This window comes from Grammomys surdaster, unplaced genomic scaffold (assembly GCF_004785775.1).
Source record: "Grammomys surdaster isolate TR1022 unplaced genomic scaffold, NIH_TR_1.0 126185, whole genome shotgun sequence".
Taxonomy (NCBI): Eukaryota; Metazoa; Chordata; class Mammalia; order Rodentia; family Muridae; genus Grammomys; species Grammomys surdaster.
This window is the reverse complement of record NW_021620991.1, coordinates 6,742,785-6,762,103: the sequence shown is the minus strand read 5'-3', so window position 1 is coordinate 6,762,103 and position 19,319 is coordinate 6,742,785. Positions and strand designations below refer to the sequence as shown.

Below are 19,319 nucleotides of genomic sequence, written 5' to 3'. Positions count from 1 at the left end.
TGGGCCCCTCCCTTTGCAAAATAGAAATATTGCAAAAATAGGCCAGCGCCATTTTGCTGAATGCTGCCCAGACCAAGGAGAGCCTAAGCCCATTCTCTTCCCCTCATCGGAAGGCTGTATGGGTCCATCCTTCAACAGGAGAGAGGACGGTAGGGTGAGGTAGACAGCAGGCTGGGCCACCCGGGGACAGGAAGCTGAGCACAGTGGAAACAGGCCTTGGGTTAGCAAACCTACTGAGGTTCCTGCTCCCTTCAGGAAGCTCCCCTTGAGCCCTCCCAAGCCAGATGGTAACAGAGAGCCCTGAATTCCTGCAGCTAGAGCGTGGACCATTTGGGGGGTATGGGAAGTCGGACTTGGCTGAGAGACTTTCAAAGGGAGAAAGGGAGAGTCAAAAAAGACAAGTGCTTGGTCCAGCCCTAAGAGACACCAGAGTGGGCAGGGTGTGGTCCCCAGGGAACAGGTGTCAGGCCGCTGGCCAACTTGCTTGAGGGGCACCCGTGTTCAGGGATGGAAAGGAAGCCCAGATGATGACGTGGATCTACGGAGGAGATCGCCTAGAGGCTGTGAGGGAAGAAGGGGGGGTGGGGAGGAGAAAGGCTTGGGGACTGGAACATGCGTGGCCTGACATGGAGGGACTCCGGGGCCATCTTAAGGGCAAAAGCAAAGCGAAGCGGTGGAAACTTAAGACTGTGCGGTCTGCGGGAGTGCGCGCGGAGGGGAGTGGGAGGGGAGAGCGCGAGGCTGACGTGCGAGCTTCTCCGGCACACCCAGCCGCGCCGCCCCGCGACTCCTTTCTTCTTCGAACTCCAATAGCCACAACAAAATGAGGGAAGCGGGGTGAGCAAGGGAAACAAAACCCCTTCCACACCCGCCCCACCCGCAGCCCAAGGGCACCTCGGAAGGGAACGGCGGGAGCGCGCGCGTGCCGCGAAAAAAGTCTCGCACCTGCGCTCGCTCCCGCGCGGAAAAGTTTACGCGGGCGCGCACAGGGTGGCCGACGGCCCGAAGCGGCCAAGGAGAGCAAGAGGGTGCGCGCGCCCGCGGCGGGAGTCGGCGCGTGTGCGCGGGTGCCATCTCCTCGCTTCGCTCGGGCGCACGACTCCTCCACACAAGCACACACACCCCTCACAGACACCCCAGCCTCTCCCTCCCTCGCACGCGACCCCGCGAGCGCCGGCCCCGCCTCCCTCTCCTCTCTGAGCTTCCGCAGAGTCGCCGCCCGCCCTCCTCAGCCTGTGCGCTGGGAGCGCGGGAGCGCGCGGGGCGGGCGCGCGCGCGCCCATTCACCTTCGCACCACTGCGAGGCGTGAGCGCGCGCGCGAGTCTGATCTTTCACCTGCCGGAGCCGCGCGCGCTCCCGGCGAGGGGCGGTGCCACGGCCGCCCTGCCAATCACCTCGGCGCCTGGCAGCGCCCGGCCGCTCCCGCCCGCCCCGCTCCCTCCTGCCAAACTGTTACCCTGAGTGTTACCGTCAGGAGCAATGACATCAGGATTTTAAAACAACTTGTTATTCGGGGAGTAATCAGTTGCAATTAGGCATTAATTAAGTATTATGAAAGTTGATTATTTAAGTGAATTCGGCTTTCGACTCTCCGACTATGGTGAGTACCGGCAGCGGGCGGGGGAGGGCCGGGCAGGGCCGGAGCGGCGACCCCTGCGTGCTCGGGACGGGATGTGGGGGTGGGGGGCCCCCGGCCCGGCGGGCCCGATCCCCAGCCGAGCGACAGCCACGGGCAGTTTCTGTTTTAGTTGGAGGAACTCGGAGCTGCCGGGAGCGTGCGGGCCGGAGCGTGAGAGCGAGCGTGAGGCGCGGAGCAAACTTTCCCCGCCGCCGCCCTCCCGACCCGGCCCGGCCCGGCGCGCGTCCCCCAGCCCGGGATGCGCTTGGCCCGGCGGGGAGGGACAGCGGGCGGGCGGGGACAGAGGACCCGCGAGACACTAAACATTCTTTTCTCTCTTCTTCATTTCATGGCGCTTCTCGAAGAGTTTGGGACCAAGGAGCGGAGAATGGATCTTGGAACAGGTACGCGCGGTGGGAACCCACGGGGAGGCTCTTTCACTTTTCTTTCGGTTCTTTGACGGAAGTTAGTATTTTTAGCCCAGTGAGTTAGCAGCTGAGCCGAGGGTACCGGACAGGCGCCAGGGGTCTGTGCCCATGGTCCCTGCTAACCCTGCTTTCTGGATGGTGATATTGTTATTTGTCATTCGCTTAGTGACTGTGACTAATTTGATGCTTGTCATTATGAAAGAAGCGAGGGGACAGGGAGCTGGGGGCACCCAGAGAGAGAGAGAGAGAGAGGATTTAGGGGTTTTTTGTGGGGGATTTTGTTCTCCGTGTTTTTTCTCTTGTGTTTTTTAGACGCACTTTTCCCTTTGCAAAGGGGTGTGTGTGTGTGTGTGGTGTGGCGTATGGGGTGTGTGTTTTTATTTTTTTAGTGGGGGGTGGTTTAGTTTTTGAAAGCAGCGTCCTGTTGGGAAAGGTGGTTAGTCTGGTTTCGGGGCGACTGTCTCAAGGTAAAGGAATTTAATTTATTTGGGACAAGGCTGTGTCGGATGATCAAGCTGCTTATTAAGGCTAATGAGTGTTTTTCACTTGAGAAGCTGTGGGCTGAGGTGGCTGTTATCAGTTCAAAGTAAGGGGCCCAGGACTCTCTTCCCCCCCCCAGCCCCCTTTTAGCACCTACTCTGGGAGGCGACAGTAGGCCAAAGACTACATTTAGATATCTGGGTCTGGGGAACTTGGCATGGGGCTAGGGTCAGGCTCCAGCTAGTGCCCCCCTGGCCTGGGCAGAGTGTAGCCTGTTGACTTTGGTTCTTTCCAGTTTTGATTTAATCTTGTTCAGTAGTTTTCTTTGCACCTGACCCTCCAACCTAAGTCCAGAGTGGCTTGGCTTAGTTCTGTGGTCTTCCACTGGCCTCCTCTATCAAAACTAACTTTGGGCCAGAACTCTCACACCCTAGGTTGTTGAAATCAGTTGAATCAATCTTTAGTGTCTTAAGAGAAAATCAGGTTGATAGTTCTTTAGAACTCATCCCAGACCCCTTCTGTGTCATTTGAGGAAGGAAAGGCGGTGGTCTTATGTGGTTTTTAGGGTTGGTGTTAGACTTGTCCAAGTTCACCACATACTCCCATGGGACCCATACAATGACAGCTGCCTCTGTGAGGCAGAGGGGGCAAGAGGCAGGAGAGGGCAATCAGGAATGTGTGTTGTGGGGGTAGGGAATCTTCACAGAGTGGTTGGGCTGTAGGGGACAGGTGTGTTCTTGGCTAATGGGATGTGGAGGTCCTGGGGACATCTGTGCCCAGGAAGGTTACTACGCCCCCTGCTGGGCAAGTTTGGAAAGGTGTCTTGAAGCCATTGCTGCCACCCTGCCCCTCCCTGGCCTCCACCCCACAGAGAACCAGCCCTCCTCCACCTCTAATCAGGTGTCTCAACACCACCCTCTCAAGACCCGCCCCCCTTTCTTCAGAAATAGGGCCCCCACCCATCCCAGCCAAGAAGCAGACCTCAGGGACAGGCCCAGTGTTTGGCACCACCCTCTACCTGGCACAGGAGAGCCTGCCAATGGGCCAGCACAAGGGACTGAGGCATTACTCAGCTGGAAGGCGGGCCCTACTCTCTTCCTTCTGACCTAAGTGCCAACTGGAGCTGGCGCCCATCCTGTCATGCCTAGCCTCTCCTAGGCTGCCATGGAGGCACGGTTCCATATCCCTTCTGGGGAGTGTCATGATGGCAGGGCGGGAGACAAGTGACAGAGTCTCCTGTGGCACCTTAAGGGCTCTGGGGAGACTTACTGCTCTTCACACTCCAGGGACAGGCTCTGGAAACTTTTCCTAGAAGCCAGAAGGGCCAGGAAGTCAGCAGGAGCAGGGCACTCCCAGTGGGACCCAAGTCTGGACTCTGGCCACACAGAGAGGAAGGTCCATGGGATCAGAGTTCAGTTTCCTGGAGGAGTTGTTTAGTGATACCTTCTGTCTCTTCTCTGTTCTTGGGAGTTTCACCTAATCTCAGAACTTCAGAAGAAAGGCACTTTCCCCTCGATTCACAATAAAAGGGGAAGCAGACCGGGACTCAGGCCGATCTGTGCTCCTTGATTCTATCTCTTGGACAGCTCTGTTCTCAGCTGAGAACATCTCCCTTGACCTCCCTGATGCACAGGGCCTGCCAAGGCTTATTGTTGGTGCTGTGCCGTGCCGAGCTGCCATCCTCTGGGAGCAGCCCTGGTAGTTCCAACTAAAAGCCTCACCAGAGTGTAAGCAGGTAAAAGTCCCAAAGAGTTGCCAGTACCACAGACCTCCAACAAGTCCTGGATGATGGGTTCACTGTCCCCTCCACCCGTGGACATGTCTAGGTCCTGAAGCGCTCTGGCCATGAGTAATTCAGTGGCTGGGGAGGATTGAGGTTTCTCAGGAGGGGCAGAAGGATCTGAAGACCCTCAGGGGCCATGTGGACCCCTTTTCCCCCACCATAGTTCAGCCAAGGGCTGGATCAATCTGGACGTCTTTAGCAATAAAAAATGCCGATGTCGTCCTAATTCACCAGGCCCCGAGATGACAGCAAATTTACATTTTTTAATTAAACTAGCAGCCAGTTTTTATGAGAGGGGGTTGGGTTATGCAAATCAAATGGTTGTGTACGGAAGATTAGGAGAGTTTGGGAATAAATTCCACAAATGCTAATAAAAAAAAAAGGGAAAGAGAGAGAGAGAGAGGGAGGGAGGGAGGAGAGAGGAAGAGAGGAGGACATGGTTCCATTAGGCCCTTTTAGAGTGATTTCCCAAGGGGGAGGGTGTAGGGAGGGGGAGGGGGAGCAGGGAGGAAGCTTTGAGACACAGGTAGATTCATCCTGTAGTTGGGAAGCTCCCCAGGATTAGCCCCCACCCCCACCCCAGGCTGATTTCTGGGCCTGAACACACTTGAGCCTGGGTAAGAATCGCTATGTAAGAGTCATAGATCTCTGACAAAGCTTACCCCTGATCATTCGGGATCTATTTCTAATGCCCTCTTGAGAAGGGGAAGAGCTCTCCTGCAGATGATCCAAGGTAGGCTCTTCTGGGTAAAGGGCCAAATAGGCAGGAGGGCAAGCTCAAAGGAACGGCCACCGAACCCAGAGGGAGCTGGGAAGGGGCTGTGGTACCCACGGAAGCGTCATGGCTGCAGCCCTGACATCCAGACAAGTCATTGGCAGGACTCACTGAGCCAGAACTGTCTGTCCAACTGGGACTGCAGGCCAGGACCCTTCCTCTCAGGCAGACCCTCTCCCCCCATGACATACAGTCTTCAGTGATAGAGAGGTTGGGAAAGACGAGGCCAAGAGAGACCGTCCAGGAAACAGCCTAAGGCAGGGAGGAGAATGGCAGCAGACTCCCCCTGGTTGTATCTTTCCCACAAGGAGCAAGAACTTGCGTCTTCATACTCAGCCCCTGCAGTCAGAGTATCAGCATACTCAGAGTATCAGGCCTTAGCACCGAAGGTTCAGAGCCAGGTATTGCCCAAAGTGGAAGTGACTGTGAACCCTCATAGTTCTGGGTACACTTAACTCATCATGCACCAGGCGATGGGAGTGGTCTTGTGCCACTTTTGGAAGGATTTCATGTTGGGTTGGGTAAAGTAGCTCGCCCTCGATTTTCCTTCCTCCAGACTTAACTTGGCCAGATACACCCACTCAACCAGTCTAAGCTAGGGCCAGACCGGGCACCGGTTTTGCTAGTCTGCAGGGGGGAGGGTATTCTGGTGCCATCTTGGCAGGAAGGAGCCGTCAGGGCCAAGGACAGCATGGGCTGTCTTGGAAGTGGTGTGTTTCCTGGTTCCATTCAGACAGGCTGGCTACGTACCCAGCAGTGACACAGGGAGGGACTTGAGCATCAGATGACCTTTAAGGTCTTTGACTACCAACTAGATTTTGTTCAGTGGGGCAGGCTTCCAGGGAAGAGTCACGTGAGTAAAGCAAGAAACACATCATTGGTCCCTTCTTAGTAGAGAGCTTTTGAGACACCAAACAGCTGGGGGGGGGGGGCTGTGAACCAGCGGTGATACGAGTTACAATGTAGCAAAGTGCAGGATAATAGGCCGATCATGGTGGTTCTCCTACAGAAACAGGCAGCGGCAGCAGAAGCAGGTCTACCAGGATCCCTAAGCCCCTCTTCCCTGGTAGAGACCAGAGAAGGGAGCCCACAAACTCTTAAGAGAGGCATGGGCAGTATGGGGCGTGGGGGCATCAGACGTTTCTCCCTGCCTCCCTGGCACTGCCGACAGTCCCCACCCCCACAGCCAGGGAATCTGGCTGAGTTGCAGCTTGAGTTTTTATGATGGGAAATAAAAATAAATAGAGGCACCTTTGCAAGGCTGAGTCACACTGCAGCATCTCCTCATGAAAGCTGCTGCTCCGGCTCAGGTCCCTGCCCATTTTCCCAGGCAGTGAATGGGGTAGGCCTCTAGACTGTTCTCTCCGGACCCTGCTATGTCAATGGTCCATTTCGATCATCAGCTAACCTTGGACTAGTCCACCCTTCTCAGAGAATTGGGTCCTCAACTCATCACCAACTCCAGGCCCCAAGGTTCAGCCTTCCTAAACTTGTTTTTTTTGTTGTTGTTTTGTTTTGTTGTTGTTGTTGTTGAGACAGGGTCTCTCTGTATATTCCTGGCTGTCCTGGAACTCACTCTGTAGACCAGGCTGGCCTCGAACTCAGAAATCCGCCTGCCTCTGCCTCCCAAGTGCTGGGATTAAGGGCGTGTGCCACCACTGCCCGGCTGGTTTTTTTTTCCCCCTAAGCTTTTTTTTTTAAGTCTTGATCAACCACAACTGCTACCACTGATGTCTCCCCTTCCCCTTATCCTCCTCTTTCCTACCTTCCCTTCTCAGAGAGGGAAAGAAGTGGCTCCAAAGTAATTCCCAGAAATGGATCCCCCAGGCAAGCAGCATCTGTTGTGGTAGCCAGGCCGGGGCCTAACAGGACTGGAAAGGGGCTCTAGGCCAGTGGCCATGTTGTGTGTGGGAGAATCAGTTGGGCAGACCACCTCACTGTGTGGATTATAAAAGGTGGTAGGCTAGTGATCTGGTGGGTACCTGTCTGGCTGACTGTTCTTTACACCTTAGGCTCTCAGACCTGTCCTTGTCAGGGAAGAGCCCCCAGGAGGGCAGTGAAGCCGCAGTTCAGGGAGTCCTAAGGAACTTTGCAGAATCGGGTTGTCCAGTTCCCCGGTTTGCAGGCAGGCATAGTATAAAAGAGAGAGATGCTGGGCTGGAGAGACAGCTCAGCGGTTAAGAACATTGACTGCTCTTCCAGAGGTCCTGAGTTCAATCCCCAGCAACCACATGGTGGCTCACAACCATCTGTAATGGGATCTGATGCGCTCTTATGGTGTGTGTCTGAAGACAGCTGTAGTGTACTTGTATAAATAAAAATAAATAAATCAGCCGGGCGGTGATGGCGCACGCCTTTAATCCCAGCACTTGGGAGGCAGAGGCAGGCGGATTTCTGAGTTTGAGGCCAGCCTGGTCTACAGAATGAGTTCCAGGACAGCCAGGGCTACACAGAGAAACCCTGTCTCGAAAAACCACAATAAATAAATAAATAAATAATAAATAAGTCTGGGGGGGGCTGTCTTCTTATACCAAGAGATGCTGGAGATGAAGACCAGGCTGTTCATGAACGAGTGGCCTTGGGGACATAACTCCTACCATCCAGGTCTTCTCCCAGGCCTCCCTCCTCCACTCTGCGAGCAGTTACCTTCCATGGGGCAGCCACAGTTTTCTGTCTTTTTGCCAAGCCACCTGGCTCTGGTGGGTAGGTCCTCCCTACTCACCTTGCCCCACGCCCCACGACAGCCTCATACCCAGTTGGCCCTAGAAAGAGATAAGAGATAAGAGGCTGGCTGGGGCCTGCTGCTCTGAGAAGCCGGTTATACCCACGCTGTGCTAGGACAGCATTCATGTTTATGTGTCTGGGTCCCTAGGAGGCCAAGGCCAGGGACCTTGTTTTCTCCTTACCGTTATAGTGCTTAATGCTGACCATTAGATACGGCCATTAGCTGCTGTGTTGACATCTCCTCCCAGTGTTTGGTATGGGGCTGGGGCCCATGGCTTCCCACCGTAAGTGCTGGTGCAATTGATGATGGAGGAGTCCCCTTCCCAAGTGCTGCCGGGCTTCTGAGTGGGGCAGAAGGAGGGAGGCAGGAAATGTTGCCCGATTCCCTTAGGATCTGGGTTTTCGCTCCTCAAGAGCTTCTAGAGCCTGCTTTACAGGAAGGAACCGGTTAGAATCAGGGATGGTGTGAGGGGCAAAGGGGACAGTAAGACAGCTGCTACTCTCCATGACAATGGTATGTAACAGCACCAGTCCAGGGTATAATCAGGTCAAGCTGTTGTCCGAGGAACAGGAGAGCAGTAGCCAAAGTAATCTGGGCTCCTCCTCTCCTTCCTCCGTGGTCTATCTATCCTGTTTCCCTTCCTGCTTCCAACTTCACTCCATATGTCTGTTCTCTAGGCTAGGATCCCTCCGGGGTCTGACCAGTGTAGGCAGGACGGCTAGAATGAGGGACTAGCCCAGACTGCCAATGCTTTTGAGCTCTGCCTTATGTCTGAGTCATATCAGAGGAACCATGGTTCTTAAAACCACCTCCCAGGCTTGCTCTCTGGTCCCACAGGCCCTGCCAGAAGCCTAGGTGCTTGGCTAAAGAGACCCCTTCCTAAAGCCTGTCTTGTAGCCTGGGCTGAGGCTAGAGTAGTAGCCCTTGGCTTTGGAGGACCCAGCAGAGAGGAACCACACACTCTTTGTTTGTCTAGATACCAGGGATTCCGATAGAGTACATTCCAGAGTTGATCTTTTCTTACAGGACTCTGTCCTTGAATTAAGGGGACCCCTGGGAGGGAACGTGCTTCAGGAGAAGAGGATACTGGAGGAGTCAGGCAGGGCCGCCTGACAGGGATCCCCGCCTCAGTTGGAGGCTCTGGAACTCCGTATTTCCAGACTTCATAATCTCAGCCTTCATTTCCCTCTGGCAAGTGCCTCTCTCCCTGCTGCCTGAGAGCCCAAAGCCACAGCAAGCCAGAAGGCCTGCTCCACTGAGGATTGACTGGGTATTTTTGCTGACCAGCAGGGGGCACCCTACTGTATCTGCCCCAGTCCTTTTAGGGATCTGGGCATATGGGCAGCCCTGGTCCTATGCCTTCTGGCACTAGATGGGGGAGGGGTAACCTACCCTCCCCACCCCCAGAAGTTCCTTAGCCGAGTTTGTTTTGCCAGGGTGACCTGTTTAATCATCTCATTTTCTGGTGGCCGTTTATTCCTCGTTTCCACGGTTACGGCCCCATTAAGGGGAGAAGCAATAAGGCAGCGAGTCAAACAGGTAATAAAAACATTAAAGCCCATGTGCACAGAGAGAGGACAGGATGGGGGGAGGGGGCTCAGTGAGGTGAGACGGCCCAGGAAGCAGCCAAGGTAGAGGCTGCCTGGCCTGGCTCTGTCCTCCAGAGGCTGTGAGAAGCCTACTCCTCAAGAGCCAGTGTTCAGCCTAGTCCCCAGTCCTCAATGCCCTGGCAACAGGCTGTATGTTGGAGGTAAAGCCGGAAGGAGCAAAGCAAGAGAGAAAGTAACAAAAGCTCCCCAGGACTGTCCCCAGAGAGTCGCATGACCTGTTCCAGGCCCTACCTCGCCCTCAGTGGCCAAGGGGGTGGGGGCTAATTTCTGACATTGTTTTGAGCTCTAGAATTTTTTTCTGCCAACTTTATCAGAAAGCATATTTGTGGTGAGTGCTGCTAACAGGGCCAGTCTGGTGAGTAAATATTCCTGGTGTGGACGGCCCTGTGACCTTGAAAGGAAGAGCATAGCAGTGGGCGGGCGCCAAGAGCATTGGAAAGAGGAAGGCCAGGGGGACAGGAGTCCTTGTACTAGGTGGGAGACCTTTCCTAAAAGGAGTCCCATGAAAGTGACAGGGCCAGGTTTGTACCCAACAGACTCAGCAGAGGCCTGTCCCATACTCAAGCATCACACCCTGCAGGCTGGCTATGGGACTCACCCTTGGTAGATGGGCCAGTCCTTGTGGGAACTAACCATAGAAGAGCTGCCGGTCAGTTCTCCCAAGGACTCCCTTCCTCTAAGTGGATGCCAAAAAGCTACAACAAAAGCCAACCTTTCGCCCAGCTGATCTGGACACAGGGCAAAGAGCTGTGCTAGCCAGCGGGAATGCCAAGGAGCGCAAGGATGGTGTCAGAGGCCTGGGCCGATGTTCAGAGAGCAGGGAAGGCCAGGACCAGCCCTAAGACCACTCTGGACTATGGAGGAGGCTGCCTTCTTTAAAAAAAAAAAAAAAACCTTCTATACTCTGATCTCTTGCAAATGCATAGAGGCCTGTGTGTCTCTGATTATTACTTTCAGCGTTGTCTCTGACTGGAGAGGGGGAGAAAGGAGGTGTGGGAAATGGGGGAAACCCTTTGGCTGGGAACTGCTTTGGGAACGGGCCTAGATGAGTTAATATTCCGATCAAACAATTAAAAATAGAAAATGCTCCCGAGGTACCAGCTGCTGAAGCTCTCGGCAACTGTCACCAGTGGGTTCAGGGGGCAGGTGGTACAGGAGGGAGCCTCTCCACAGACGGCAGAGATCAGAGATTATGGTGTGTCCACTGCTCTCTCAGGATCAGAGCGGAGGTTGGGGCTGAGTTCCCTCCAGCTCCCTTTAGGGCCTAGAGCAGGGCCTGTGCAGCTTCAGGGCTGCCCTTCTCCCTGCAGGGCCCGGGTAGTGTGGTGAAGTCATCGCCAGATGCCCTGGTAATTGTTTTAAGAATCCAACTTAAAATAAGATGAAAACTTATATTCCTGGGTGAGGGGTAATTTCCCATCTAATCGTAAATTAATGAAAGGCTTATAGCAGGCGGCCTGGCCAGGAGCTATGTTCATCTGATAAATCTGAAGTCTCAGGCCCACTAGCTCTAGAACTGGGATTATCTACACCCCAGGTCAAGCCTCATTTCTTATGTCCTCTTGGGATGTGCCATGATCTGCTCAGGTAGAAGACACATTTTATATGTGTTTATGGAACTGGCCCATGATATAGAACAGCTTTTAAAAACTCTAGTGGAGAGAGGCTCAGGCCTTATTCTTAAGTGCATGCGCGCGCACACACACACACACACACACACACACACACACAAAGACCCCAACTCATCAGTTCCACCCAGAAGAAGGTACTTCAGGAGCAGGTGCCACACAGACTTTGGGCAGAATATCCACCCTTCAGAACAACACAGTGGACAATGTAAGGACATCACCTACTCCAGTTTACCTAGGACTAGAAAGACCAACATTCTATGGCTCTCAGGTTCCACATCAACTTGGACAGTTGATCAGCCTTGATTGGAGGCTCCGGCGGAGGCTGCTCAATATAGTCCTCCCTTGGGATCCTGGAGAGGCTAGGGACCTCCAGAGCTAAATATGTCCTATGCAAGAGGGGTGACCTACAGGTGACTCACCTGATCCCACTCTGCCCTGACCAAGGCTTGCTTTGTGGTCTGCTGCATTCAGCTTGGTATGTGTGTCCTCGAGCCAGTGTATAGATGCCACCCGGGCAGGACACATAGGGTTCCTGTCCTGACATTGGTTTGAGCTCTAGAATGTTTTCCTTCCAACTTTATCAGAAAGCATATTTGTGGTGAGTACTGCTAATAGGGCCAGTCTGGTGAGGCCTGTGGGACTAGAAAGGGGCTGTAGCTCTTTTAACGCTGAGACCGTTCTCCCTGTGGATCACAGATAGATTGGGGGCATCTTGTGGAAGACGTGAGTCACATGACCTCACGCGTCCTCTGAGTGTCTACCCAGCACCTTCCTTCTGAGTGGCCCGGAGAATGAATGTCACACCTAACATTCATCTCTCTTGGCAAACAGCAAGGGCCTGTGTGTTTCCGCCTGTTTCACAGGTGCCGGGGACGTAGCTTAGTGGTAAAGCCACTTACTTAGAAAATGTTCTAAACACGGTTCTATCTCTAGCACTGAACGGAAAAAAAAGAAAACTAAAACAATAAAAACAAACAAAAGCCAGAAGACACAGGTGGGGAAGCAGGAGACCCATAGTCACTCCCAGACCGTTCTTAAAAGCCAGGAGACAGACACAGTATGGAGCTTCCTGGCCAGAGAGAGCAGGCTTCCCTGAGGACGGTTCCACACGCAATGTCGAGGGCAATGTTGTGGGGAAATTACACGGCTGTGGCCCTGGGTATTGACTGTGTTATTCAGCCTGTGTCCCTGAAGGGCTCCGGATCCCTGTTAAGTCCACTCTGTCCCCTTTAGCCCCTCCTGGGCACACCCTGCAGTGTAGTGACTGATATAAATGCCCGCTAAGGTTTGCAGGAAAGCTTGCTTTGCTGCAGGCCTTGATCCTTCACAGTCCCTGAGAAAGGGACTCTCCCCTTGTCTGCAGGGAGGGCTGCCAGGGTGGGACACTCTCACTCGTCCCTGGTGAAATAGAGGTGAGCAGACCAGGGCGCTTGTGGAAGCCATCCAGATGAGATTTGTCGTCTCAGGAGACAGGTCTTTAGGTTCACGTTTATAGTGTGCTTCTGTGAAGGCAGAGGAGGATTATGGGGAAGCTTCCTGTGACCCACTGGGAGACACTGTAGTCAGCTCAGGAGCAGCCCCCCCCCCCCCATGGCTGCTAGAGCTCACAGGGTTACCGTGGGAACTACAGAGAACAGAGTGACTGCTCTTATGGAGTGGGGCTCAGTCTTGAACCCTGAATTAGGTTTGACCCCTTTTTGCTCGTGTGGGTTTGAGAGAACCTGAGTGCTTTGCTGGATTTGACCACATTGTGAATTAGGAGGTGGGGAGCGTCCCAGCGTTCTTAGGGAGACTGCAGGGTACTTGGGGCATATCCGCTCTGGCATGCTACATCAACCCCACCCAAGAGGAAGAAGTTATGAAGCAGTAGAGATGAGAATTCCTAAACAACCCAGAAAAGTGGGCTCAGAGAGGGAACCAAGCCGGAACCACAGTTGGTGTGCTCAGATGAGGAGGAGGGTAGATAAAACAGATGCGCTGGTCACGCTGACAGCAGTGAAGTTCAGGCCCTCCCTGACTGACTTTCTCTCTAGCCTCTGGGTCGAGGCAGCAGGTGGGATAGGCTGGCGGGTGGGCGATGGGTGACCAAGCTAGAAGTGCCTGACTCTTCCAAGCCAAGTGTGTCATCTTGTGCCAGTGGGGTCATGACCCCTCCTGATAAGAAGGGTCATCCTGGGACTCCTTGGAAGTCTGCAGATGGCAGCAGAAGGGAGCTCCTCAGGATCCTTGAGGCAGCGCTAAGAGCCCCTGAGAAAGAGCCTGGATGTTTTCAGTCTCCAGGTCCCTTGGGGGCCCAGGGGCAGATTGAGACAGGCTCCTTGCAGGGGAGGTGTTAACAAACAGCAGGTGATTAAACATGACAAGCGGTGACATTTCTGTTCAGGGTTCTCAGTCCCGGCAAAGCCAAGAATGAAGCTATAAACCCTGACATTTTGTGTTATGCACTGAGAGGATTTTAATAGACCTCAGCTCTCTCTTCTCCAGTCCTCTTCTCTCCCTCTTCACCACCCCCATCACATCCAGTATCCCGCAGAGGCCCCCCCCCACTCCATTTTGCCCGACCTCCAGGAGCCTTCTGGGCTGTATGGGTCTCTGCCTTGGGCTTCAGTCCTCTGTACCTGAGGGTCCTGGCCAGATGCCACCCCTACTTTCTTGGCTTTGATCTTTCCTGTTGTCCCTCTGTAAACCCCCTTGACCCCCTCCACCCTCCACTTTCTCACCTCCTTTTTTTGGGTCCTGATCTCACAGCCTGTCCCTTAGCTGCGGCTGTCCCAGTTGTCACGGACAGCAGGTGGCTGCCCTTGTGCTCTCTTTGTGCTCATAACATTTCCAGACAGACTTTGAGAGCGGGTGTAGGGAGTTTGTGGGGCTTGGTATGGGCTCTCCCCCAATCTTTCTTTTTTAATCTCCTTTTCTCCTTTTTGGGACAAGGACAAGGCAGAGGGAGAAAATTGCCCTATGCTGCAAACAGTTGCTGGGTTTATTCAGAAAGGACTGACCAGCAACAGTTGTTCCTCTTACAGAGAAATGCGGGAACAACTGGGGCTTCTTTGTTCTCAGGGCCAGAGTCCTGTGAAGGGCATTTGGAGGTGAGCCTGGGGCTAAAGAGGGCAAGACACTCACAGTGTCAATTGAGTCCCACCCAGGGAGTCCTCCCCCAACCCCCACCCCCAGCAGGCAGGACAGGTTCCTAGAGCTAATCAGGGTCTGGTTGAGAAGTCAGGCCACACCCTGGGTCCTCAGCTCTGTCCTAGTCAACGCCAGAAGCTCTTAGCGGTCTGTGTTCATTTCAGTAAATATTTATTGGACAGACGCAGTGCTGAACGGTAGTTGTGTCCCGTGGATCTCTTGGTCAAATGAGGTGGATGGAAGAGTTGTTACTGTGGAGGGCCTACAAACAAGAACTGCGTTCAGAGAGGAAGACAAGAGGAGAGGGTGATCTGGACGGCTTCTCAGAAACGATACGGTCACTAAGGCCTCTGAAGGATGCCCAGGAGGAGGGAAGCCAGGCCTAGAGTTGAGGAAGGTACCTCTGTGCAGGGGTCAGTGTACCGAAGGCCTGGGGTACACTGTGCTGCCTCACAGGTGCTACCTGGCATGGGGGAGAATGTGACTGGTGTCACCCCACAGTAGGTGTCTCTGGGACTCGGAACTTACCTTTTTTGATCTACCCTTCCACCTCTGCCCAGCTGGGCCGGGCATGATGGTCTGGGTAAAGTGGGAATGAGGCTCACTCCAGTTCAGTAAACAGAGCAGCAAGAAGTGGGCGGATGTCCAGAGACTGAGGCCCCTGTAGCCTCTTCTGTCTCTTACTCCTTGGGGTGATGGGTCACAAGTAAGGAGGTAAGAGAGACGGTACAGCCCCGTGTGATGGGCACGGTGCAAGAAGCAAAGGAAGCAGGGGACCCTGTGTCTCCTTCCTTGCCTCATCACCCTGCAAGGCTAGGTAAACTCCAGGAGCCCCCTGAACCTGGGCTTGCTGCTTCTTCGCTCTCTCAGTGGCTGAGAAGCGCTCAGTGCGTCCTTGTTAGCTTGATACAGGCTTCCCGAGACTTCAGAGTTTCCTCTAGGATCCTGAGGGCCAGAGTGAACAGTGCCAATAGATGCATTCAAGATGGGTCTGAGAAGCTCCACAGACCCAGAGGAGAAGAGTTGTATGGATCTGTAGGGATTAGAGCAGGACCCAAGGGAAGAGACGGGGTGTGGGGGGTGGGTGGTATCCCAATCCTTACCCATGAGCAGCTGGCCTCACACTTGATGTTAGACAGCCATAGTCACACCAATAGCCAAGGAGGAGCTCCAGTGCCTGTTGGCTGGATGGGTCTCAGACAACCCATGGGGCACTTTTTCTTTGCTGGTTTGCCACTGCCCAGAAGCCATCCTGACACACTACCAACACTTTGGTTCCCTAAAGGAGATCAGGCTGGTTTGCCATCCCAAGAAGAGTGTAGCAAGTACAAGGCAGTCTTCAGATGTTACACCTTTTCCCCACTCCACCCTGCCTTTCTGACAAGCTTGGTCCAGGTCCACTTTGATGTCAGGGAAGCGACGTTCGCTCACTTCCCAGAGTCTAGCTGGAACTCTGTGGACCCTTGACATCTTGGCTGGGGGTCATGGTGGAGACAGGAGGGGAGAGGAGACTTGGAACCCAGACTTGGCCTACTGTCCCCGAAGGTCCAGAGCCAGGTTTTATTATAATCCCACATCCTGTTGCAGATCCTTAATCAGCTAGATCCCAGGTTGGGCTGGACCCTGTGGTGACACTCAGGGCTGTAGGATAGAAAACCTGAAGTGGAGTTTCTGGAGCTGGAGTTGGGGCTATGAGGATAAGGCAGGTGGCAGGGAGGAGAAGGGAGCCAGCAGAGCACAGGATGTGGACGGAGCCAGCCCGCCACCCACCAACCAGGCCGGGGGAGGAGGAGCAGCTGCTGCAAACTGGGCACCATGGCTATTTGGGGTGGGGGTAAGAGACCGATAGTCTGTGGGGGCTGCAGTGTTGCCTTATGCCACGGGGACAGCTGGCCCTACAGTCGCTCTGGCAGTGGGCAACAGCCCTAGCCAGGAGTTGGTAGAGGGAAACCTGGATGATGTTGGTTCCGGGGTTTATATGGACAGGCTAAACTCCAAGACTTGGAGCGTTCCTGTTCTGCCAAGAGCTCCTTGGAGGGCAGAGGGCCCAGAGTTAGGAGTTTGGATAGCCAGGACCGGAAGCTCTGTTGAGAGGCAGCTGGTAAGGGGAAGGACCCCAGGATCAGCCGTTCCTTTCCATCAAAGCAGACACCTATGCTAGCCTGGCCTTGACACCTCTGCATGAAGCTTGGGGAAGATCTAGGGGGCAGTGAGGAGGACAGGACACCCTACCTGAACCCTCAGTCTACAGTGTCATGGTGGAAAGGATGAACGGATAAGCAGAAGGCAGATAGAGCCAGAGAATGGAAGGCAGAGTGGGCCGTCTGGCAGCGGGTGGGCAGACGGGTGTCTGTCCTGCCAGGGGCCCAGGCTGGCTCTGTAGACAGCCTCTTTTCTATATGGAAATGAAGAATTTAGGCTAATGGAGCTCAACCATCTCTAATTTTGCGATGGCAGGAGGATTTTGATTGAAAGTAATTAAGCAAGCTAGCTGTAAAATTAATTAAAGCAAAAGGGGGGGATTTTTTATTGGATTGGATAGCGATATAGCGTCTGTCAGGCGGGGGACGGATGGGGGTGACCTGAATCCTCTGCCCTCCCCCCTCCCACCCGGGACGTTTATGTCACTTTAATCTCCTTACAGCGGCTGCTGTGCATTTGTTTGAAATAATCAAGGAAATATGGTCAGAAATTGTCAGCTTTCAGATCTAATTTACCTGACGGCCCCTGCGCAAGCCAGCGAGGCCTGGGGAGTGAGCAGGCGTGAGCGGTGGGGGAGCAGAGTGGGCTCCAAGCGCACTGGGCTCCTCAGCCCACACCCTAGGCCCAGGCACCCTCCAAGGGGGAGGGAAGGTACTCCTAGGCCAGGGCAGGGGCGGGGGCTCCTTTCTGGGCTTTGCTGCTTTCTGGAACAGACACTCCCATCCCCCTACCCCCCCCCACCCACCTGCTGCCTCATCCCCATACTAACCAGCTTTAGGGTTTAGGGAATATAGGATTAGGGGGCGGGGGTGGTGATTGTAATTCCTTATTCCAGATGGCTGACAACTGCTAAACCCATCCACCAGGGCCACAGTTTTAAAAATACTCCTAAATTAGTCCCCTCATGTCCTCCTCACTGTCGGCCTCAGTAAAGGGATTGAGGCAGTAGGCCGCAGAGATGGTGAGGAGGTGCTGTGGACTGTCAGAAGCTGCCTCCCCGCCTCTTCTGGGGCTATGCCTACTACCCAGGGTCTGTCTGTCTGTCCCAGGCCCCTTTCCTGATTCCTTGGGTAGTTCTTGTTCTATTTCCCTTCCATAGCACAGCCCCAAAGGACTGTGGGAATGCAGTCCCGGAAACAGGAAGGCCCCCTCCACAGTCTCATCTTCATTGTCAGGGGATAAACCAGGACAGAGTCCTGGACTCACTAGGGTGCTGGACTTCCTGCCCTGTGTCCTGTACCCAAGAAGTTCTGCTTAGAGCTCTGGGAGTTCTTGGAGGCGTGGAGCAGTGTGTGGCCTGAATCCTCCCAGCAAAGGAGAGACGTAGGAACAGTTAGTGTCCAAGGTTGTGGAAGGTCCCTTAAGCAGAAAGGGGCCTGGTATCTTCTGAGCAGGAGAGGGCTTGGGTAGGAATTGGGTTCCTTGCTCTGTCTGTTCCTAGGCAGAGTGTGACCCTAGCTTTCAGCAAAATCCCCGTAGGTCTTGGCCTTGTAGTTGTAAAGTTTGGTGCAGATCTGAGACAGACTCCATCTTGGTAGCTATTCTCTAGGGTGGGAGGGCACACGGCTCCCCTCCACCAGGAACTCCTTGTTCAGCTGAGACTCCATGCCTGTGTGCCCCTGAGGGCAGGCAGCAGGTTGAGGCTCTAGAAACAGGTCCGGCTTGTCCACTGTAAAGCATACCCAACGGAAGGCTCTTCCCCACCTACTTTCCTTGGTGCTACCCAGACATCCTCTGCCTTGTGTCCCCACCAGTGTTTCCCCTACCCTGGAGGTGCTGCCCACCCCCAGCACACCTCTCGGGCAGGGTGACTCAGGATAGGTCCACCAGCAGTGAGGGAGTTTGCTAGCTGATGGAGGACGGCAGCTGGAGGCTGGGGAACATCACCTGCCCGCTTTGAGCTCTTTCTGCTCCAACCTCCGCTCTCCCCCTTCTGAGTCACTGGGAATGGGGAAGGGTGGGGAATGAAGCCCCAGTGAGTTCTACCCAAAAGGAGGGTGAGAAAAGCTATTGGCTTAGAGCCTGCAGGCCCCAGGGTACTGTTGGACAAGCCTGACATCCAAGCAGGCGGCACTGAGGTCTCTGAAGCCCCACTGTCCCCTTCTGCCCACGCCCCATGGGATCTAGCCACAGACAAAGCCCTTGCCTTTTGAGTCCTTCAGCTTCCCAGGACCCAGAGCTCATGAGATAGGAGGTTAGAAGGAGTCTTGCCTCTCACCTGTGCAGGTGACTCATTAGCTATGCCTGCTACACTTGATCTTTTGATGTTGAGGGACCAGCCCAGGGACCTGCGGCAGAGACTGGGAGGGCCTTAGGGTAGGGTTTATTTCTGAGCTTAATGATGGCCTGGAGGCTCTTGTGGAAAGGCCTAGTCAGGCTGGTGCTCTGAGATGGGGAAGCCCAGGGGTGGGGTGGGGGTGGAGCTCTTTTTCTCGAGGAGGGGAGAGGGGCCTCTGTACAGTCTTCTGGTGCCCCGGAGACCACTCTCTGCCTGAGTGTGAATGGTGATGCTGTATTACAAATCTACGTATAGAATCAATTCGGTGTGGTGAAGAGAGAATGTTGACTCTGCAGTGGCTTCTCCTTGAAGAGGAAGGCAGTGGTGGACAGCGTCAGGCAGGCCGCAAAGAGGCTGTGGGTGCCGGGATGGGAAGACCGGAGAATAGCCTGGGGTGAACACACACTGCCCCTCAACAGAACCAGTAGCGGAGAGGGTACAGGAAGTGTGGAGAAGGGAAGCGGAGGGAGCTTAGGCTGAGAAGTCAGAGACCAGCTCAGCAGTCCTGCCACCTGGCCAGCTCGGATGGCAGCTTCCTCTTCTCTGGCAGGCCCCTCAGGCTTTGAGGTGCTGGCTTCGTCTCCCTAGTACCTTTACCTGATTGGGCTCACTGTGGCTCTGCCCTGCCCCTACAGCTGTGGAGCTGAGCCTCTTGTGTG

General features: G+C 54.4%; 1 protein-coding gene across 1 annotated transcript in view; it reads left to right on the top strand.

Moving 5' to 3' along the window:
- Window positions 1-1,476: 1,476 nt before the first annotated feature.
- The window catches only part of Casz1 (castor zinc finger 1), a 51,631-nt gene continuing 33,788 nt past the window's right edge, over window positions 1,477-19,319 (top strand). Inside the window, exons 1-2 of the mRNA XM_028757905.1 lie at window positions 1,477-1,601; window positions 1,985-2,023. Of these exons, the coding sequence (XP_028613738.1) occupies window positions 1,553-1,601; window positions 1,985-2,023 (88 nt within the window). The 5' untranslated portion in view covers window positions 1,477-1,552. The remainder of the gene's footprint in view (window positions 1,602-1,984; window positions 2,024-19,319) is intronic.